The sequence below is a fragment of the Pseudorca crassidens genome, chromosome 3 (assembly GCF_039906515.1).
Source record: "Pseudorca crassidens isolate mPseCra1 chromosome 3, mPseCra1.hap1, whole genome shotgun sequence".
NCBI classification, from domain to species: Eukaryota; Metazoa; Chordata; class Mammalia; order Artiodactyla; family Delphinidae; genus Pseudorca; species Pseudorca crassidens.
The window spans coordinates 56211946-56231372 of record NC_090298.1 but is presented as its reverse complement, the minus strand read 5'-3'; the positions used below and the strand labels follow the sequence as shown (position 1 = coordinate 56231372).

Genomic DNA, 19427 nt, shown 5'->3' with positions numbered 1-19427 from the left:
GGATACTATCAGATTCTCTCTATAAAATGGCTACGTGGGAATTAGGCCTGGTCCCAGGGACCTGTTAGAACACTGTGGGAAGGGAGTAGTGGGTCTTTTACAGCAAGCACAGATATTGGGGGCCAGAGGGTAAAACTGAGAACTGCATTAGGAAATCAGTGCCAAGCTGTAGCTGAAGAGTGTTTCAAAGAGGGTTATCAGAGCCAACAGGTTGGAAACAAATGTCAGGAGCTGAGATACACAGACAAAAGGAATTACAGGCAACCTGGGAAAATGACAGGGAAGAGAAGCATGTAGGAACAGGTAAAAGAAAGATTATCAGGACAAATTCCCAGGGGAGAGGGATTCAATGCCATAGCAGGAATCTTTCTCCCTCCCTACGTCCACCTGCATGGGTCCCACTTGAACAGGGCCTTCTATTACATAAAAGCATAAGCTCCTTGAGGGTGGGCAACTTGACTGTTTTCTTCTCTGCTCTATCCTGGAGCCTATCACAGTGCCTGACACAGAGTAGGTGCTCAAAAATGTTTCTTGAGGAGCTTCCCTGGTGGCGCAGTGGTTGAGAGTCCGCATGGCAATGCAGGGGACACGGGTTCGTGCCCCGGTCCGGGAAGATCCCACATGCCACGGAGTGGCTGGGCCCGTGAGCCATGGCCGCTGAGCCTGTGCGTCCGGAGCCTGTGCTCCGCAATGGGAGAGGCCACAACAGTGAGAGGCCCGCGTACCGCAAAAAAAACAAACAAACAAAAAACATCAAAAATGTCTGTTGAAACAGACTCACAGATATAGAGAACTAGGGGTTCCCAGGAGGGAGGGGAAAGGGGGGAGGGACAAGAAAGGGGTAGGGATTAAGAAATACAAACTACTATGTATAAAATAAATAAGCAACAAGGATATATTGTACAGCACAGGGAAATATAGCCAATATTTTGCAGTAACTTTAAATGGAGTATAACCTATAAAATATTGAATCACTATGCTGTATACCTGAAACTAACATAATATTGTAAATCAACTATGCTACAATTAAAACATGTTTGTTGAATAATGAGTAAAGGGATGAATGAATGGGTATAGCTATCTTACCATGCTAGCAGTTGGCTAAAGGAAAGAAATATTGATAAGCATTTTTTTTCAATGAAACCACATCAATTGTTACTTTGAGAAACAAAGAATTTACTGAAGAATTCATTGGAGAGCAGGAAGAAAGGTTTCTAATAAACATACAGCAAATAACTAGATAAATGTTCATTAGACATATATTTATGTTCTTCCCATAGATTCCTCTTCCAAATGACTTCTTCTTCAACCTTTCCCCAACACAGCACACAAGCATTCTCACTCTCTGTCTCTCCCTCTCTCTCCCCCAACCCTTACTAAGTGCAAAATAAAAACAAAAAGTTCTTTCCATATTGCATGTGGTTAAGAAAACCACTCCTCCAATCATGATGTGATTTGAAGAATGAGAGGTGCCACTCCCACATGCCATCTTGGAGCCCTTGGTACTCTTTTTCCCTTTGGGGGTGTGTGCTGAGCCTTTGAGATCTCCAGCCAGGCTTTAGCAAAGTGTGAAGCAGATAAAACTAGTCCCAGTGTCTCCCTATGGGGCCCTGATACCTCAGTCTTTCTGCTGTCACCAAAAAAGAGGCTGTGGAAAACCCATCCTAACATAAGCATGAGTAAATCAGTGGTCTGCGTCTTTCAGGAGTATTTGCTTTTTACATCAGAACCGCAAGAAAAGGGAGTTTGGGGAAATTTCCTTTGTGGGGACTGATCTAGTGAACAGAAGATGAGTTACTGAATAAAACCAAATTATGGGGCTTCCCTGGTGGTGCAGTGGTTAAAAATCTGCCTGCCAGTGCAGGGGACACAGGTTCGAGCCCTGGTCTGGGAAGATCCCACATGCCGTGGAGCAACTAAGTCCGTGTGCCACAACTACTGAGCCTGTACTCTAGAGCCCACGAGCCACAATTACTGAGCCCGCGTGCTGCAACTACTGAAGCCCTCACGCCTAGAGCCCATGCTCTGCAAAAAGAGAAGTCACTGCAATGAGAAGCCTGCGCACCGCAACGAAGAATAGCCCCTGCTCGCCACAGCTAGACAAAACCCACGCGCAGCAACGAAGACCCAAATTATGAATTAGGGAACCACCTCAAAAATTTTCCCCTGGACTCAGAGGGAAAAGATCAAGGTAAAAAGGAGAAAAGATATAGTTCACGCAAACATAGATATAAGAGATTCTATATTTATATAAAAGAATCCCAGAAAGAGAACTAAACATACAGCAGAGAAACAATAATCAAAGAAATGAGAAAAATATCTTTCACTTAACCAAAGAAAATCTAGAATCTTTCCATTGAAGGGGCTCAACAAGATTCAGGCGAGATTATGGAGACAGACCTACCCCAAGATACCCTGAGTGACATTTCTGAAGTACAAGTATAGGAAATAATCTCTACTCAGATATTGAGGGAGAGACAACACTCCAACAACAACAACAACAAAAATGACAATTACAGTGAAAGATTTCCCTTACCCCAATGCCAGAAAACGATAGACCAACAGCATGACAGGACACTTCTACATCAATTACTAAAAACTGTTTTTTGAAAAAGCAAAATAAACACAAATTCAAGTATGAGAGGATTCAGAAACACAATACCCAAGTACCCAGTCCCCAGAAAGGCACTCGAAGAAAGATTCCCATCAATTGGAGTAAAGAACTCAAAAATTGAGACAATGTTAAGAAGAGTCAATGATGAGCAATGCCAATAAAACTTAGAATTAAGTCAAGAAAAGTGTTGCTATTGGTTGGGTATTTTAATGCAAATGTTAACATATTGCTCCTAAGGTAAAAATATAGAAAAATTTAAATGTTAAAAACCTGGATATAAAATACTAGATTAGTTTAAAAGATACTGGAAGGTACCAGTTATGAGTTTAAGATTCTACTACACAACCCAATAGAGCTGCCGTGAGGAGTCAGGAAAAGGAGTAGTTGTAGGAGTAGCAGTGATAGGAGTGGAAAACCTGGACATGGAGGTAAACTGAAAGAAGAAAAGCTATCAATAAATTAGAAAATCTATCAATAAATTCACCATGTCAAGCAGACAAGGTGAAGGACCGGCAGCAAAAACAGCAAGTCTAGAAAAGCATTGTTGGGAGAAATTTGTGATGGGGACAAGACCAGAAGCAGGTATGTGGTTCTCCACTGCCTGCCCAGGGTATAGAAGAATCAGATTGTAGCCTCTCAGAAAGGGATCCAGGCCTTCAGGCTGTGAGAAGTATTAGCTGCTCACCCGGCAGGATCAAGGGCTATGGCTGTAGGACACGGTGGAATCTTAGACTCCAATCCTGATCTTTCCACCTTAGAACTCCACCAAGATTGACTGCTCAACCACGAGCATGTGTCCATGGAGTCTGCTAGAGGCTGACTACTTCTCTAGGATGTAGATTAAGTCAGATTATTAAAAGGTCAAGTAAAATATTAATAGATTAAGATAAAATGATTATTTCAATAAATGCAGAAAAAATTCTTTGAAACTCAATACTCATTTATTTTTGAAAAAGAAAAAAACTTATCAAACCAGGAATAAAAGTAAAATTCCTCAGTCTAAGAAAGGGTATATATATTTTTTAATACACACACACATTTCCTATTAAACTTAAGAAACACTGTCACTGAAATCAAGCATAAATAAGAATGCCTGCTGTCACCTCTATACCACTGACATTACACTGACAGACCCAGTCAATGTAATAAAACAATAAGAAAAGGATAAGAATTAGAAAGGAAGCGAAAACTATCTTTATTTTCAGATAACGTGATTGTCTACATAGACAATTCAAGAGAATATATAAAAAGTATTTAAAACTAATGGGAAAGTTCAGAAACATTACAGGATCTCATGTTTATACATGATATGTAACATTCCTATATATCAATAAACCAGTTATGAAACATGATAGAATTAAAAAACATACATACTTGCAACAAAAAGACACCAAATAATCTAAAACTTGAAAAAATTCTAAAACCTAATAAGTCCAAAACCTATACGAAGAAAATTATTAGTTATTTTAAAATCCAAACTTAAATTGAGGTGATTTTAGGTTTAATCTTTCTTGTTAAAGCCTGTAGTTCAAGTAAAGTCAAAACCAATTTGGACTGAGGCATATTTGCTTTATTTCCCAGTTGCTCAAACATAGAATATTAGATATGATCAAATAAAGTAGAATTCAGTCTCCAAATACCTCACCTGGAAGGGGAATCTTAGATGTCAGCCTGTCCGAATCCCTGCAAGGCTACACAGGTAACGAGTGGCAGAGCCATGACTAGAAACCAGGCTTCCTGCTTCCACTGCAGTGCTGCCCTGCCCTTACCTCCATTCTGGTGAAACCACACCTGAACTAGAACCTAGAGTAAATCTAGAGAAGCTCCAGGTTCCTTAGAGATTCAAAACCTCAGTCCTCTCCCCGCTGCAAGCATCTCTCCCCATGTCTCCTTTCTCTGGCATCTACTATCCTCCCAGCCTTTCAGATTCCTCATTTCACAAGTCTCCAGGAGTTCAATGGCTTCCAGATTTCCAGATTTCCAGATTTTCTAGACCAGCCAAATTTCCCCCCAAATTCTGGCATCTGAAAATAGAGATCCCAAATTTTGTTTTGTTAATGGAAACATTAGGAAAACAACCATCTATTTCCACTATCATTTAATAAAACAAAGAACATTTTATAGAGAATGTACATTTCAAAAGGATGAATTTTATTGTATATAAATTATACCTAAATAAACCTGACTTTCTAAATGCAAGTATGCTAAACTTTGAATTAAAACAGTTAGAAATTGGATATATCTAGCTTTGGTATCCCAACTTCCACACCACTTTACCACAGAAGATGAAATAAAACACCATCATAAACAGAAGAGTTTTGGGAAACTACCGCTTCAGACTTTTCCTGAACAATGTCTTCTTTGTCACTCTTGTCCATCCTTACTGCTCTTATCCATCCAGGCCCTCATCACTTTTTTTCTGGACTACTGCAATATCCTCCCACCTGCCCTTTCTGTGCCCATGTCTCCCTCTCTGGTCCCTCCATTAGTGTGCTATCAGAGAGCTTCCTAAAACACAGCCCTGATCATATCATTCTGCTACCAGGAATAAAGCCTTGGCCCCTTACCCCACAATCTGAGCCAAACTTGTCTCCTTCATCATTTTACACCACATGGACCCAGTGCTCAAGTTATTTCTAACTGCATTCTCTTTTCCCTGTGTACTTTCATTCACGCTACTTCCCACACCTTAAACAAGTTTTCCCAATCTTCACCCTTTGAAATATTACACTCTTCAAAGAATATTCAACTACCACTTTGTCTACAAGTCTTGATAACTCACCTCTTGGGCCTTCTAAATTGATTGTTCTCTCTGTCTAGTATTAGACGTATCATGTTTTATGGTGAAACTCTCACTTTATGGCAGAGACCTGGCTATCATCAATTTCTTTTTTTTTGAATTTTTGAATTTTATTTTATTTATTTATTTTATACAGCAGGTTCTTATTAGTTATCCATTTTATACATATTAGTGTATACATGTCAATCCCAATCTCCCAATTCATCACACACACACCCCGCTTGCCCCCCTTGGTGTCCATACGTTTGTTCTCTACATCTGTGTCTCAATTTCTACCCTGCAAACCGGTCCATCTATAACATTTTTCTAGGTTCCACACTGGCTATCATCAATTTCTATATTGTGTATATATAATTATTGAATGGACAATTTGCTTCTTCTCCTCCTCAGCAGATGACTTTATATCCTACTTCCCTCAGAAAACAGAAGCCATAAATAACCACCCCAACTTCCTGCCAACACACCTACAAATTCACCTGCATCTGTGCACAACATGTTCTCCCACCTTCCCACTCCTCCTTCAAACTAATCTTTTTCTTGGCTCTGAATCCCATCCCCTCATCCCTGACAAGAGCCTTGCTTCATCAATTATCTCCTCTTTCTTCTAAATTGGTAACCTCTTCCTTTCTTCTGATTCCTCTTCTCAATAGTGCAGGGAACACCAGCTAGAAATATTTACATAAACTATTTTCAAGCCAAAAGAATTTTGCTGATAGACCCTCAGGACTAGATACCCTGAAAAAAGCACACCCACACTTAGGAAGGTAAAGGAAATAAACCACAAACACACATTAGCCAGGCAAGAGAGAATTATATTCATCCATCACTGAGACAAAGAAGATTAAAAGTTGATGTCAGGACAACCACCCTCCTTATTCTCAGTCCTACTTTCTCGAGAGAAATTTCTAACCTATGAACATCTGTTAATTTCACCTGGCACCTGATTAAGGCAACTGTGTACACCCAACGGGGCCCAAAGAGCTATCCACAGGGGTAGCCACTTGTGCCTCTCCTCATGGGGCATATCTGCTAAGAGTCCTTGGTCTTCTTTCAGTTCCTCAAGCAGGTCGACATCTATCCTGCCTTTGAACATGTCAAACCCTCTGCCTGAAGCCCCTGTGGCAGAGTACTCCAACCACTCTGTTTTTGACATAACTGGCTCCTTATCCTTTAACTCTCAGCTCATAGATCACCTTTCCTGGTCACTCATTTGATACCACAATGTCCTTCATAGAATTTCTCATGGCTTGTAATTTTTATTTGTTTCTTATTAATTTTTCTCACCACTAGACTATCAAGCACTAGACTATAAACTCTATGAGAACAGGAATTATGTCTATCTTACTTACCATTATGTTCTCAGTACCTAGCACATGGAAGATACTCAAAAAAGTGTGGAATGAATGAGTTATATTAAAAGCTAGCTCAGCATTGCAGTGGTTCTAGAACAGGAAGCTTAGCAGAACCACCTGAGGATCTTATTTAAACTAAACAATCCTAAATCCCCTTCCCTAACTACACTTCAAACTGTCAAAGAAAAACTATAGCTAGACAGTAGTTAAAGCCATAAAAACAGATTTTATTCAGGACTGTTGCAATAATGGAAAAGAGACCTCAGTATAGAACAGGGCTCAATTCCAAATACAGCATGGACAAGTAGTAATTTATGGCCAAGGGACAGGGTTGGGGGGTCTATGAATGGAAAGTTATTAAGAGGTAAAAGGGGAGATCCTGGCTAAACTGATCTAACAGGATCTTTGCTGAAGGTGGGCCAGGGTAATCAGACATCACTTCGGGGGTGGTGGAGGGTAAGGAACTTGATCATATTTGGAGAGCGATCAGATGTCCAGGGTGGGGAGTTCTTGATAAACTGACTTAGCAGGGTTCTTGCTAATACTATATTTTACAAGGAAGCACACAGATGGGTCTAGGACAAGGTTCAGGAAACTGACTAAAGTTTGGTCAAGCAAAGAATCTTTGTCAATACCTAGAGTCAGATGTGCCATTTTCAGGATCGGGAGAGGGTACAGGTACACAGGTAGACTATGTATCCCTCGTAGCCCTCCAGATTCTGGCATAGGGTGAGGGGTATAAGATCAGTAATCACCATGGGAAGGGGAATGTTTGTATGCAACCGAGAAAAGTCCTGCAGTAACTTTCACACATCATCTCCAGGCCCCTGGGAGAAACACTGCTCCATTCCTATGCCTTGTAATATTATTCCCCAGATCTTTAGATCGAGCAGCTTGTCAACTATCAGACCCCTGATCTTTCAGCCAATCTCAAAAGGTCTCTAAGGCACACACATGGAAGCCTCCATATGGCCGACAACTTTTCTCATTTAAACTTTCTCCATCTTTAATATTCTTGTCCTCTACCAAAGGGACCTTCAATCATTAAACATACTAAGACATTCTATTAGAAGAAGAGCTCTAATACTGATAAAATGAAAAGGCAACGTTACTTCCAACAAGCCACTTAAGATTAAATGTTGCCATCGTTAATATAAAATGTTACTAGCACTATGAACTTAAAATCTGGGCACCCACACAAAATTTTTGGAAAAAGCCTTTTCATACCAAGCCCACAGATTCTCCATCATCAATCCCCCATAAGTCCATACCCTTTAATTGTATTAAACAAGAAAGGAGGGATGATATAGTAGGGGTAGGGGTGAGGGGGCAAGTTAAAGGGGTTTAGAGCAATATTCTTATTCTTCTCTTTGAACTACAAATTCCTCCAACACTTCTTGCTTTTGGGTGAAACATTCCAGGGTAAAATGGGAAGCAGTTCTAAGTGTTATCCCTGAGGGTCCTATCTGTGCACTAACCAATGATTAAAGCAATTTCCACATCGTATTTATGTAGGACTGACACAAATGGGAAGAGTTAAGGTACTCGAGAAGATAGAATTTCAACTGAAATGCTTTCTGGAAAAGCAGTGGACTATGAAACTATTGAATAACTCTTTTCAGTTTTTAAAGATTAAAATGCAACACATTTCAATCACAACTAAAGCCTGGAATTCAAATTGAAGTGTGACCCCCCCCCTCAAAATACACTGGCATCCCAATGAGCTAATTTCTACTAAAAAAAGAAGAGCTTCTGGGGAATTTGGGAGTCCATACAGCCTGTTCTGGAGGGACATGGAGAGAAAAGATAAATCTTTGGAGTCAGAGAAATTAGAGCTGAGATCATGATTTAGGATTGGGTAACTTGAGCTAGTTCTGTCTCCTCTCTTGGTGTCTGTTTTCTCCTCTGCGGTGGGGGCAGAGGAGTGATAACAGTATCTTGCAAGATTATTAGGAAGACCACCCATGATAACAATAACAATGAGAACACTGCAAAAGGCAGTTGTGTATGAAAATATTTTTTAACAGCATACTCTAGGTCCCCAAGAATCAGTGGAGGGACTTTAGTTTTAAATTCTACTACTATGTAGGTGCCTCCTGAGTTTGCATTAGGAAAAAGCACCTGTTCCTCTCATGATGCTTCCACCTAACTGTTACTTAGTTTGGTTTAAACGCCCAGAAATGTGACCTCGGGTAAGCACTCAGAAACATTTTAAGACTCTTAAACTTTACATTTAAGATTTTTGTATTTCTTGAGTTGAAGCTACCCCCATTAATTTTCACTTGTTCCCCTCAAAACTATTTACTGAAATGACTGTTACTCCTTTGAAGTGAGAATATTTCCAGGATGGTGTAGTAAATAGTGCGAATGGTTGTGTCTCACATGCTTAGGGCACCTGAAATAGCTAGTTACCTTCCTTTGGACAAACAACAACTCCCAAAGAGCCCACTGTTTTGTTTTTTTTAACCAATGAATATCTTCTAATAAAGAGGTGTCAAAACAAAAGTCCTAATTTTTCAAATTGCTTTTAATGTGGCTAAAGTATGGGACAGTTTCTCTTGTATTGGTCTCCCTGTTAAAATTAAGTATTCTAGCTAAAGCATTTAATAAACAAAATGTATCAACTCAACTCCAACCATCTTCATTTTATTTCACCTAAAATTAAGTATTCTAGCTAAAGCGTTTAATAAACAAAATATATCAACTCAACTCCAACCATCTTCACTTTATTTCATCTTTCTCTCTCTCTTTCTCTCTCTCTCTCTCTCACACACACACACACACACCCCACACACCACTGCAATCAAAGAAAAATTGTGTACAAAAGCTTGTGTGGCAAACTCCTAATTAATGATGAAAACTCCTTGGAGCCCCGGTGCCGTTTTCCCAATAGACTGCTATTTTAAAAATATTTCTCCTTGAAAACAACAGCATGATTAATGCCACCATTCCTGTTGAAATTACTTATGCAGAAACAACAAAGCACTATGAGCAATTATGAAAAACACTTTATTATGTATAATTTGTACATGCTTCAATTTGTGATGCTTGGGGTGATTTATTTTCCAGGTTGTGATGTCATCTACCAGATTTACCTGATCTAATTTTCATCCTGTCATGCCACCTACAAAAATACAATTTTCAAAGTGAAGTTCTCCTTCTTTATTTAAATAAAAAGTAAAAGCTTTTTATTTGAAAAAGCTTTGAAAAGCTTGTCAGACAGATAAAATAAGAATAGAATACTTTGCACACGTATCAACACCATACAAGGCATTACCCTTCACACAGTAACACCTAATGTGTTCTTTTATTTGGAAACAGCAGGAAAAGAGCCCCCTTTTCCTCAGAGGGAGATGCAAACTTTGCTGCTAAAGCCAAACTCCGGGGATGAAGGTGTGGTCCTCTGGGGAAAGTGGGGGCAGGGGGACTTATGGAGAAGGGCGGACGCCTCATAAGCACTTCAGGAGGAAGGAATTGCAGGAGGTTCCTCGGGGACAGTCGCACAGCTTCCCGATCCTAGCTCCTTTTCGCACGGCGCACTGCTCTCCCGCGTCACACTGCGAACAATACAATGTGTAGTCACCCTGCACACGCATGCCCATGCTCCCAACAGGCACGTCTCCCCACCAACACAAAGTCTGCCTCATGGGAGAGACAGATGAACCCTACCACCATCACCATGGGTCTAAGTACAGTCAGGCCTGAAACGAGGACAGCCTTGTGCTTATAATTTCAGCGAGAGAACATAAAAAGAAAGAAGTTTAAATTATTGAACCCCTTACTTTCTTCTACCTTTTGTGGGGAAGCTACACTTCCTGGCTCCTTTAATTGCTCATCCAAAAGAAAAAAAAAATCAACAAGACCTTTTTATCTAAGAGATAAACAATAGACAGACATTCTCACACCCCCTGCTCCGTGTACCCTCCTCACTCCAAGAAGATCAAAATGTGTGTGTGTGTGTGTGTGTGCGTGCGCGCGCGCGCGCGCGCTCTTCAAGGAAGGTGACCAGACCTGAATCAAGATTTTTGACCCTAGAACTTAGATTTTTAAAAACCTGGCAGTGGTCCAGAAGGCAGGAAGAAAATTAGAGGAACAAGCACTGACTGGATTTAAGGGCTCTTCCAACTCAGAGAATTCTTTGTGAGGTGAAAAGAACACATTTTTAGGAAATACTGCTTTCCACAGAAACCCAAGGGCTGATTCCTGGCACAAACTGTTCAATCCTCCGAAATAGTCGATCTACTCTTTAACCTTAGAGCCAAGGGGCAAGGGCTGACGGTGGAAACAAAGGGGAGCCCACAGAATTCTGCAAACCCATTATCTGAATTATTTGCCACATCCTGGAGAGAAGGTTGTGTAAAAGACTCCAGGTGGTGTATTTCCTCTTGGAAAAGCATGGGGAGGGGCGACCCCAAAGCCTTACCATGGGGACTTGGCCATACTTCTTCTCATAAATCGGAATACGTTTACTCTTGAGCTTCTTCAGAACTTCCTGCAGTGCTTCGATCTGCAACACACCGCCCGCAGAGCCCCAAGTTGCCGCCTTGGCTGTGCGCCCAGCCCCGGTGCTCTCTTCCAGCCCTAGTTATAAGGAACCCCGGAGCCACACACACTCCTCCCCTGGACTCCACAAAGAGGGATGTTCAAGGGGTGGAAACTTAGCGAGCGCTGTCCCACGAACTGACCGCAGGTCCAGGAGCCTCGGAGACTCCTGTTGCTCCGAGGAGCCGGGATCAGGGATCCGCTCTACAGACTGTCTGGAGCCCGTGGGCTCAAGACGTTCTTCGGGTAACAGCGGGAGCCGGGAATCTGCGCCCACCTCCCCGGGCCCTGACTTAGGAATGGGGGTGGGGAGGCAGGGAGAGAGGAAGGACGCGCACAAAGGAAGGAACCTCGCGGCAGCCCAGGGGAGTCTGGGGCGGGGGGGATACAGACCAGCTCCTTCTCATGGGAGGCATCCTCCACGGCGGAGTAGATGTCCAGGGCTCGCGGCTGGAGCTCGGCGCCCTCCTGAGCTAGGGTGCCCAGCAGAGGTAGCAGCAACAGCAGGGCGGCACCCAGGAGGGGCAGCAGCCGCAGGCGGGGGCTCTCCATGGTGCTGAAATCCGGCGCTACGGGGGCAACCCGCGCTCCCGCCTTTTATAGCGAGCCTGAGCCTGGGCGCAGGGAAGAAGGAGGGGGCGATGAAGGAAGGGGGTGTGGAGGAGGGTCCGGGTCAACCGTCTGTAGGCAGCGCTTCGCCGCCGCTTGACGTCAATGCCCGCTGGGCTCCAGGCGCCCCGGAACGAGGCTCTGCGTACAGATGGGCAAGAGCGCGGAAAACAGGGACCCCGCGCCCCCAAGTGCTGTCAGCCCCGTAGCAAGGGACGCTCCCCGAGGGGCCTGAGCTGAAGTCGAGGGGCAAGAGGTGAGGGATGGAGAGCGGGAGGGGACTAGGAAATGGAAAATGCCTTCGAGTCAAGGCACAGACAGAAGAGTCCTTCCCCATCACCTAGCAGCCACAGCGGCACGGTCAACCTCCCAGCACCACCGTGCTTCTTATCCCAGCCCCATCGGTGGCAGCAAGAAGACAGTGTTGCCTCCAGGCAGGCGCGTTTGCTGAGCACCTTACGAGGTACTCTGTGGTGGAGAGGAGGCAAATATAGTACGTAAAAGAAAGAGAAAGCATGGCCTTTCTCATGCTGGGTTCTTTGGTGGACTCTGTGTGGTAATGAGAAAAGAAGGACAGCAGAATAACCCCAGTTCAGCGGCGGTGTGGAGAGTGTAGAGAGCCAGATTCTGGTTTCAGTCCTGGCTCTACCACTTACAAGCTGGGTGACTTTGGACAACATAAAGAACATATCTGAGCCTCACCCTTTTCTTTTGTAAAACTGGAATTTTAAAATGTACTTCACAATGTTTTCAGGAGAATGGAATGACAAATTAGGTATGTAAAACCCCTGGCCCTCAGCACAATGAACACCAAGGCTCTCCTTTGAACTCTGAGGCTGACCAGACGAGTGGCCGTGTGTGCAGTATCTCGGCTTTTCCTCAGGGCAAATCCAACCATCCTCAGAACCCCTCCTACCGACTGTCCACCCCTGATATCTAAGAAGCCTAACTAGAAAAAAAGAAAGAAAAAAGGGGTGGGAAAAAATGCAACTTCCTGATTATGGAAATATCTCCAAAGATTAAAAGTCAGTGGTGAGCCAGCTCCTCAGTGACTTGTGAAGACTGTTTTTTCAGAGGATGGAGTCCCTACAGCCTGAACGCAAATGAAAGTTCCTGTAGGGGAGACAATGTTTTCCTACTTAGACCTAGAGGCTTATCCCACCTGCCTGCCCTCCTGGCTTCTTCTCTCACAACACCCTCTTTTTCTCAACTGCTCCTGAATCCATCCACTCTCGTCCATCCCCATTACTACCACCCCAGTCCTGGACAGCTGCCCCCACCTACTTCTTGCCTACCCCCAACTCCCACCTCATCTTCTCTTGCTTTCCTCTAATCCGTAAGTCACCCCCAGCCAGAATCTTTTTCCCCTTAAAATACACTAATGGTTTCCCATTACTTCCCATACTAAACAATGAATCTAAATTCCTTATCCTGACTTACCAAGTACTACATGATCTGTCCCCCTGTCCAACCTCCTGTCCTACCATTCTGCCCTCTCCACTCCAACCTCAGTAGCCTTCTTTTTGGTCCCTTAACAGGCCAAGCTCATTCCCACTTTGAGGCCTTTACACTTACCTTACCCAGAATGGTATTCCTTCATCTCCAAATGATTGACTATTTCCTGTCATTGAAATCTCAGTTTAAATGTCCTTGACCACCCCATCTAAAGTATCCACTAATTTATTCTCCCACAGATTTATTGTTTACCAGATGCTTTGGGTCATTGGGATAGTTAATGCATAATATGTGTCTAGTTATTACATTTATCAAGTATTTAACTGTTACTCAAGTGCACACTGGGAGGCAATTCAACAAGTAATATCTCAAAAGAAAAAAAGAAGTAATATCTCCTCTAATAACTGGCACGCATATTAACAGCATCAAAACATTTTCCTTTGGGACAAATGCAACTTGAAAATTAATCTAGCATCTCCCGTAGCGCTGCCTTTCACACATACCTTGCAATTCTATACAATAAAACTTCAGTAGCAGCACATATTGCCACTCAAACTTTACAGACACATGTTGGCACTTGTTGCAAAACCCATCTCCAGTGATAAAAGTATATTCTAAGCTTTAGAAGAAAAACAGTCCCAAACAAGATTTTAGCCCATCCTTCTGCAAAGATGGGGATATTCCCAATGTAATACTTCCTCTCAAACTGTGATCTATCCAGACACAAACAATAGCTTTTCCTTTCTACCACTCCTACTGGAAAAACAGCTCAAAGTTCAAGTCCTGCTGACGTTTGGTTGGTACTATCCTCTTCATGCAAGGAGGACACCACATTTAGTTGAGGGGTTGGGAAAGGGACCCTTGGACAATCCTGTGAAGCAAGCCACAGGTATCGTGGTCATTTACACGCTGCAATGCTTTTTTCATCTATGAATAGAACGACTTGATAACCTATCTTTAGGGATCATATGGTACAATAAGATTTAGACCATTTTATTCCCAAAGATAACTTATGTAAGTTATAACAAGGGAGGGCACAAAAGCATGAGATGTTCTGCAGTCTATGTACCATGCCCTGGCAGGAGAATTTATGTATTCCTGCTACTTTCTAATGACTCCATTAGAAAGAAAAAAAAACCCCACCTTTGATACCCCCAAGCAAGTAAAGTCATAAGTGGATTTAATCACTACTTCTCATCTCAGATATAGAAATGGGAGTCAAGTCACCTCTCAAAAGAGAAGCAGTGACCAGGATGTGTCTACGGAGATTCACTGTAGACAAATCTCTCAATCACTCCTCCTAAGATAGAGCAGGTCTCCCGTTCTGCTCTTTGAAATAGCTCAAGAAGAGAAATCTCATCAGCAGAGAGCTGAGAAACTAGTGCCAGTAAGATCTACTTATAATGTACTGCTATCTGAATTTAAAAGATTGGAAGAAACTCTTCTGACCATTGTCTGTCTCTTGGAGTTCTAAAATTTTCACTATAAAAAATTAATTAATGAACCCATTAATTGATTTGTGACTTGGCAAGAGAAGAGAGTCTGGCTCTGGTCTAAAAGCCCTAAAAATACAGGGGCTGGTCAGTATTACTAAATGATAACTCTGGAGCCCTAAAGTGGTAAATAATGAAAAGACCATGGAGAAGCAGACACCAAAATGACATTCCAAATTCCAGTACTTCCCTCTCCCTCCTTCTTTCAAATTTTGAATCATTTCTTTTCCTATATGGCCCACAATAGCACCAGCCTTTTGAATTGTCATATTGCTCAAATGTCAGAATACTTTATTGTCCATTAACGCCCTCTCTACCCCCCACAGCCAAGTCTTGCTCAACAGTAAAACTTCCTCAGTTTCATTAACTTTTCTAAAATTAATTAATTAATTTATTTGCTGCATTGGGTCTTTGTTGCTGTGCGCGGGCTTTCTCTAGTTGCGGTTGAGTGGGAGCTACTCTTCATTGTGGTGCTCGGGCTTCTCACTGCGGTGGCTTCTCTTGTTGTGGAGCACGGGCTCTAGGTGTGCGGGCTTCAGTAGTTGCAGCACGCAGGCTGAGTAGTTGTGGCTCGCGGGCTCTAGAGCGCAGGCTCAGTAGTGTGGTGCACGGGCTCAGTTGCTCCGCAGCATGTGGGATCTTCCCGGACCAGGGCTCGAACCCATGTCTCCTGCATTGACAGGCGGATTCTTAACCACTGGACCACCAGGGAAGTCCCTTAAATCCTTAAATATTTGCATTTAAGATTGTTTCTCTTTACCTGTGTTTGCTGCACTTTCCCCCCAAGTTAAACATCATTCTGTCTCTTTTGGTACACATTTATAATCTCTCAGGTGGCACACTTTCATTTCTACATTGTCTGCTCTCCACCCTCCCTGCCTCTGGAAGAGAGATTACTTTCTATTGGCATTCATCTTCTGTTTACTGACTTTCAGTCCAGAGCCTTCCTTCCAAAGGAACTGATGTTCACTCTGTTCTGACTAAACATCTTTATCACTATGTGAAAGAAAATAATCTTTCAGGGAAGGACATTTGGTGTTGGTGCTAAATTAGGAGGTGCTGGAGATGTAGTAGGGAAGAATATGTGCTTTACAGGCAGCCTCCGAAGGAATAAAGCAGGGGAGATTAGACAAAGCTTTTCATTAATGTTTTTATGCTTTCAGTTAAAAGGCTTTCAATTTCAAGGTTTTCAATTTTTAAAAATATGAATGCCAATATGTTCACTACACTGCTAAGTACTAGGAGGACTGCTAAGATAATCAAGACAAATTCTTGCCCTTGATCTTTGGATCTGGTCATGCCCACCAATACCCACAATATAACAACTCAGTGAACTTAGGGTCCTAATAGAGAAGGAGAAGCCCAGAAAATTCAGAGATTAATTCCCTCTAAAGATAGGAAGCTTCACAAAAAAATGGCATGTGAGTGGGTCCTAGAGGGTGGGTAGAATTTCAGTGATACCAAACATCCCACTCTGGGGCCTCGGGTACCAGCAGGCTACGCAAATGAAGTCACAGAGGCAAGGACATCTCAGGGAACACTGACCGATCTGGTTTGCTGATGAGTAGGCTACATGGAGAATCTGAGAGGTGGCAACGTGTAATGGGAAACATGACTAAAAAAGGAACTGTAGAGCAGAAAAAGAACATCCAAAGCAGCAATAAATAGTTCCAATTTTGGATCCAATGAACAGGAAACACAAGAATAGATGAACCCAAATAATTCAATTTTTAAAATACTAACACTGAAAGTAAGCTTCTTGACCTGAAAGGTCTAGCCTAAGAAAAGTAGGATATAAGGAGAAATCACTGATGAAGAGATACTTGTCCCAGGACAAAGCAAGCAATCTTTCTCTGGTTTCTTTTGCACAGCACACCTGGAACACAGCAGATGGAGTGCCACACCTAGCCTACACTCCCTGTGCCACATCTATCCCGTTTTCTCCTCTAACTCTTCTGGATCCAGATCTCCTAAGCTTACAGGAAGTATAGGGTTAGCACTAAAGCAGTAGACTAGGATGCCCCAAGAGATGAACTCTATGACTTAATAGTGAGCAATTTGAATCCTTCAATGGCTGCGCGTTGCCTACAGATTCTAATTAACTTCACAACAATGGTGTCGAAGTTTCTCATGATTTGGTCCTGGCCCATATTTCCAATCTAATTTTTCTCCATTCCCAGCAAGTCCCATCAGATATCTTGTATCTTATTTTGCAGGCACACCATACTTATTTCTTAATTTTGCACTGAATTAGAGAAATAGACTAGGTTATGCTAAGTAACAAACAATCAAAAATCTCAGTGACTTTAAAAAAAGCAGGTATATTTCTTACTCATGTCACATGTACATCAAGGGTTGATGGAGTGCTGTGTTCATCATGGGCAGTCAAGGACTCAGACTGACAGAACATTCATCATGTCTGATGTTCCTGGTTGTGTTCCAAAGGGAAAAAAGAGCTCTGGACAGTCTTAAACAAGCTATTAAAAGTTTTGGCCCAGAAGTGATATTTCACTTTTGTTTCCAACTCACTATCCTGAACTAGTCACATGGCTCCACCAAGGTAAAAGGGACAAAATAAGAAGTACAGTGTTAAGAGGAACCTAGAATGCATTAATGACTAGCACATGTTCTCTGCATGCTTGTACCTCTGCCTCTGTCCATGTCCTTCCCTATGAACCACACCTTGAACATCTAAAAAGCTCATGCTTCAAGATACATCTTACCTGAAGCCTTCCTCATCCACTGCTCCATCACACCACCAGGTTTGCCTTGCCTTTGTTTCCATAGAGCTTTGTACATATACTTATTAAAACACCTAGCCTGCATTACATCGTATTATCCTATGTCTATCTCATTTTCTAGACAAGATCTTTGAGGGCAGAGAATATATCTAGTCACCTATGTATCCTCAGTATGTAGCATGGCACCTGACACAGATAAGGAGGGGACCATTAGTTGCTATGAAATGAAAGATTACCTTTAGACACTAACAAGATGACCATCCGATAAGGTACACATCTATTACAGAATAGCGTCATCCAAGCAGCTTAAAAGTACTACCAATTTACTATCCAGAAACACCATTGTCACCCTTGTGTGATGGGAAAAAATGTGCCAGAAGGGGTAAAATTGTTTCACAGTAGTCAATTTCAGAAGTAGGATTTCTGAGGTTCAGACTATGGCCTCTCTCAACATTTCCTCCAATAACTCAGGGCATTTCAGTTGCAAAATGGAAAATTTTTCTCAAATGCAAAACTTGCCTTGTCACTAGGAAGAAGGATATTGTCTCCATGCTCTTCTTATAGATTTCTACTTCATTGCTTTCCCCTCACACTCACCATGGTGCAATATGGAAAGAAAACTGGAATAGGATCAATCCTAAAAAAATTCTTATGAAGTTTAAAACCTGTCCCTGATCACCAATCTCCAAATCACGGAGACATGAAGAAATGACTTCTGTGCTGGAGAGGGGTTTGGCTTAGACGGCATCTAAGGTCACTTTAAAAACGACTAGTCTGGGACTCTTCTATGCCTCCTTCAGAACTCATCAAAGTGAAGTCTATTTCTTTTGACATAAACTATAACCTCAGGAGAAATAGAATACCATCTGGCATGATCCAAAGAGGCAGGGCCTGAGGGCAAAAGTATATTTTATAAGAAGAAAGATTTTCAACAAGTTTCTCCTCTACTTTTTAGAAGCTCTCTGGCCCTGACATTTCTCCACTGCACATCAACAGAAGTTTAATCTGGTTCTGGTTTTAACAGTACATTCATCACATTGGCTTGGCTTACCAGCTAAGTCAGACCCCACTTCTCCTGTTCTGCAAGCTAGATGTATTGACATTCAGGTCTCTGTTCTTCCCATCAAACTGCCTCTCTAAAGCCAGACTGGCAGCCTCTGAGATGGATGGGCTAGCAAGCATTCCTTAAGCTCCTCCAACATTTGCAGGACATCCACAGGGACTGCGCTTATTACTCAGGAAGGGGAGATTAGAGTGGGCTTTGGAAAGACTGCAATCCAGAGAACGCCAAGCTTGCCCAAGGTAACATGTCAACATTTTCCTCTCCTATAAATGATTGCTGGAAGACAGTTGTTTGAAAACCCAGTTTAACTTTATGAATAGTATTATAGACAAGGAAGGTTCTCATATTTCTATACAAAAGAAGCTTAGAGACTTTAGGGAAGGCAATCCAGTTAGAAAAGTGGGGACAGAGAGGCGTGTCTTAAAGCTGCACTTGCCAGAGAGTTGACTGTTTTAGGGGGATGTTAGAGAGGTGACAGTGAAGATTATGGACGTGCTTAAAAACTTCTCAGCTTTCTTCAGTGCCCCATATTCCCTTAATTTTCCACCCTTCTCTGGAAAAGAGAGCTCTTTTTTTTTTTTTTTGCGTTACGCAGGCCTCTCCCTGTTGTGGCCTCTCCCATTGCAGAGCACAGGCTCTGGACGCGCAGGCTCAGCGGCCATGGCTCACAGGCCCAGCCACTCCGCGGCATGTGGGATCTTCCCGGACTGGGGCACGAACCCGTATCCCCTGCATCGGCAGGCGGACTTTCAACCACT

The 19427-nt window shown here is 42.5% G+C and overlaps 1 protein-coding gene across 1 annotated transcript; it reads right to left on the bottom strand.

Moving 5' to 3' along the window:
- Positions 1 to 9752: 9752 nt before the first annotated feature.
- Positions 9753 to 12059, bottom strand: CARTPT (CART prepropeptide). The gene is made up of 3 exons (XM_067730079.1): positions 11702 to 12059; positions 11190 to 11273; positions 9753 to 10323 (listed from the first exon to the last, which is right to left on the bottom strand). Exons 1-3 carry the CDS (start codon positions 11858 to 11860, stop codon positions 10216 to 10218), a joined length of 351 nt encoding a protein of 116 aa, XP_067586180.1. The 5' UTR covers positions 11861 to 12059; the 3' UTR covers positions 9753 to 10215.
- Positions 12060 to 19427: the final 7368 nt, after the last annotated feature.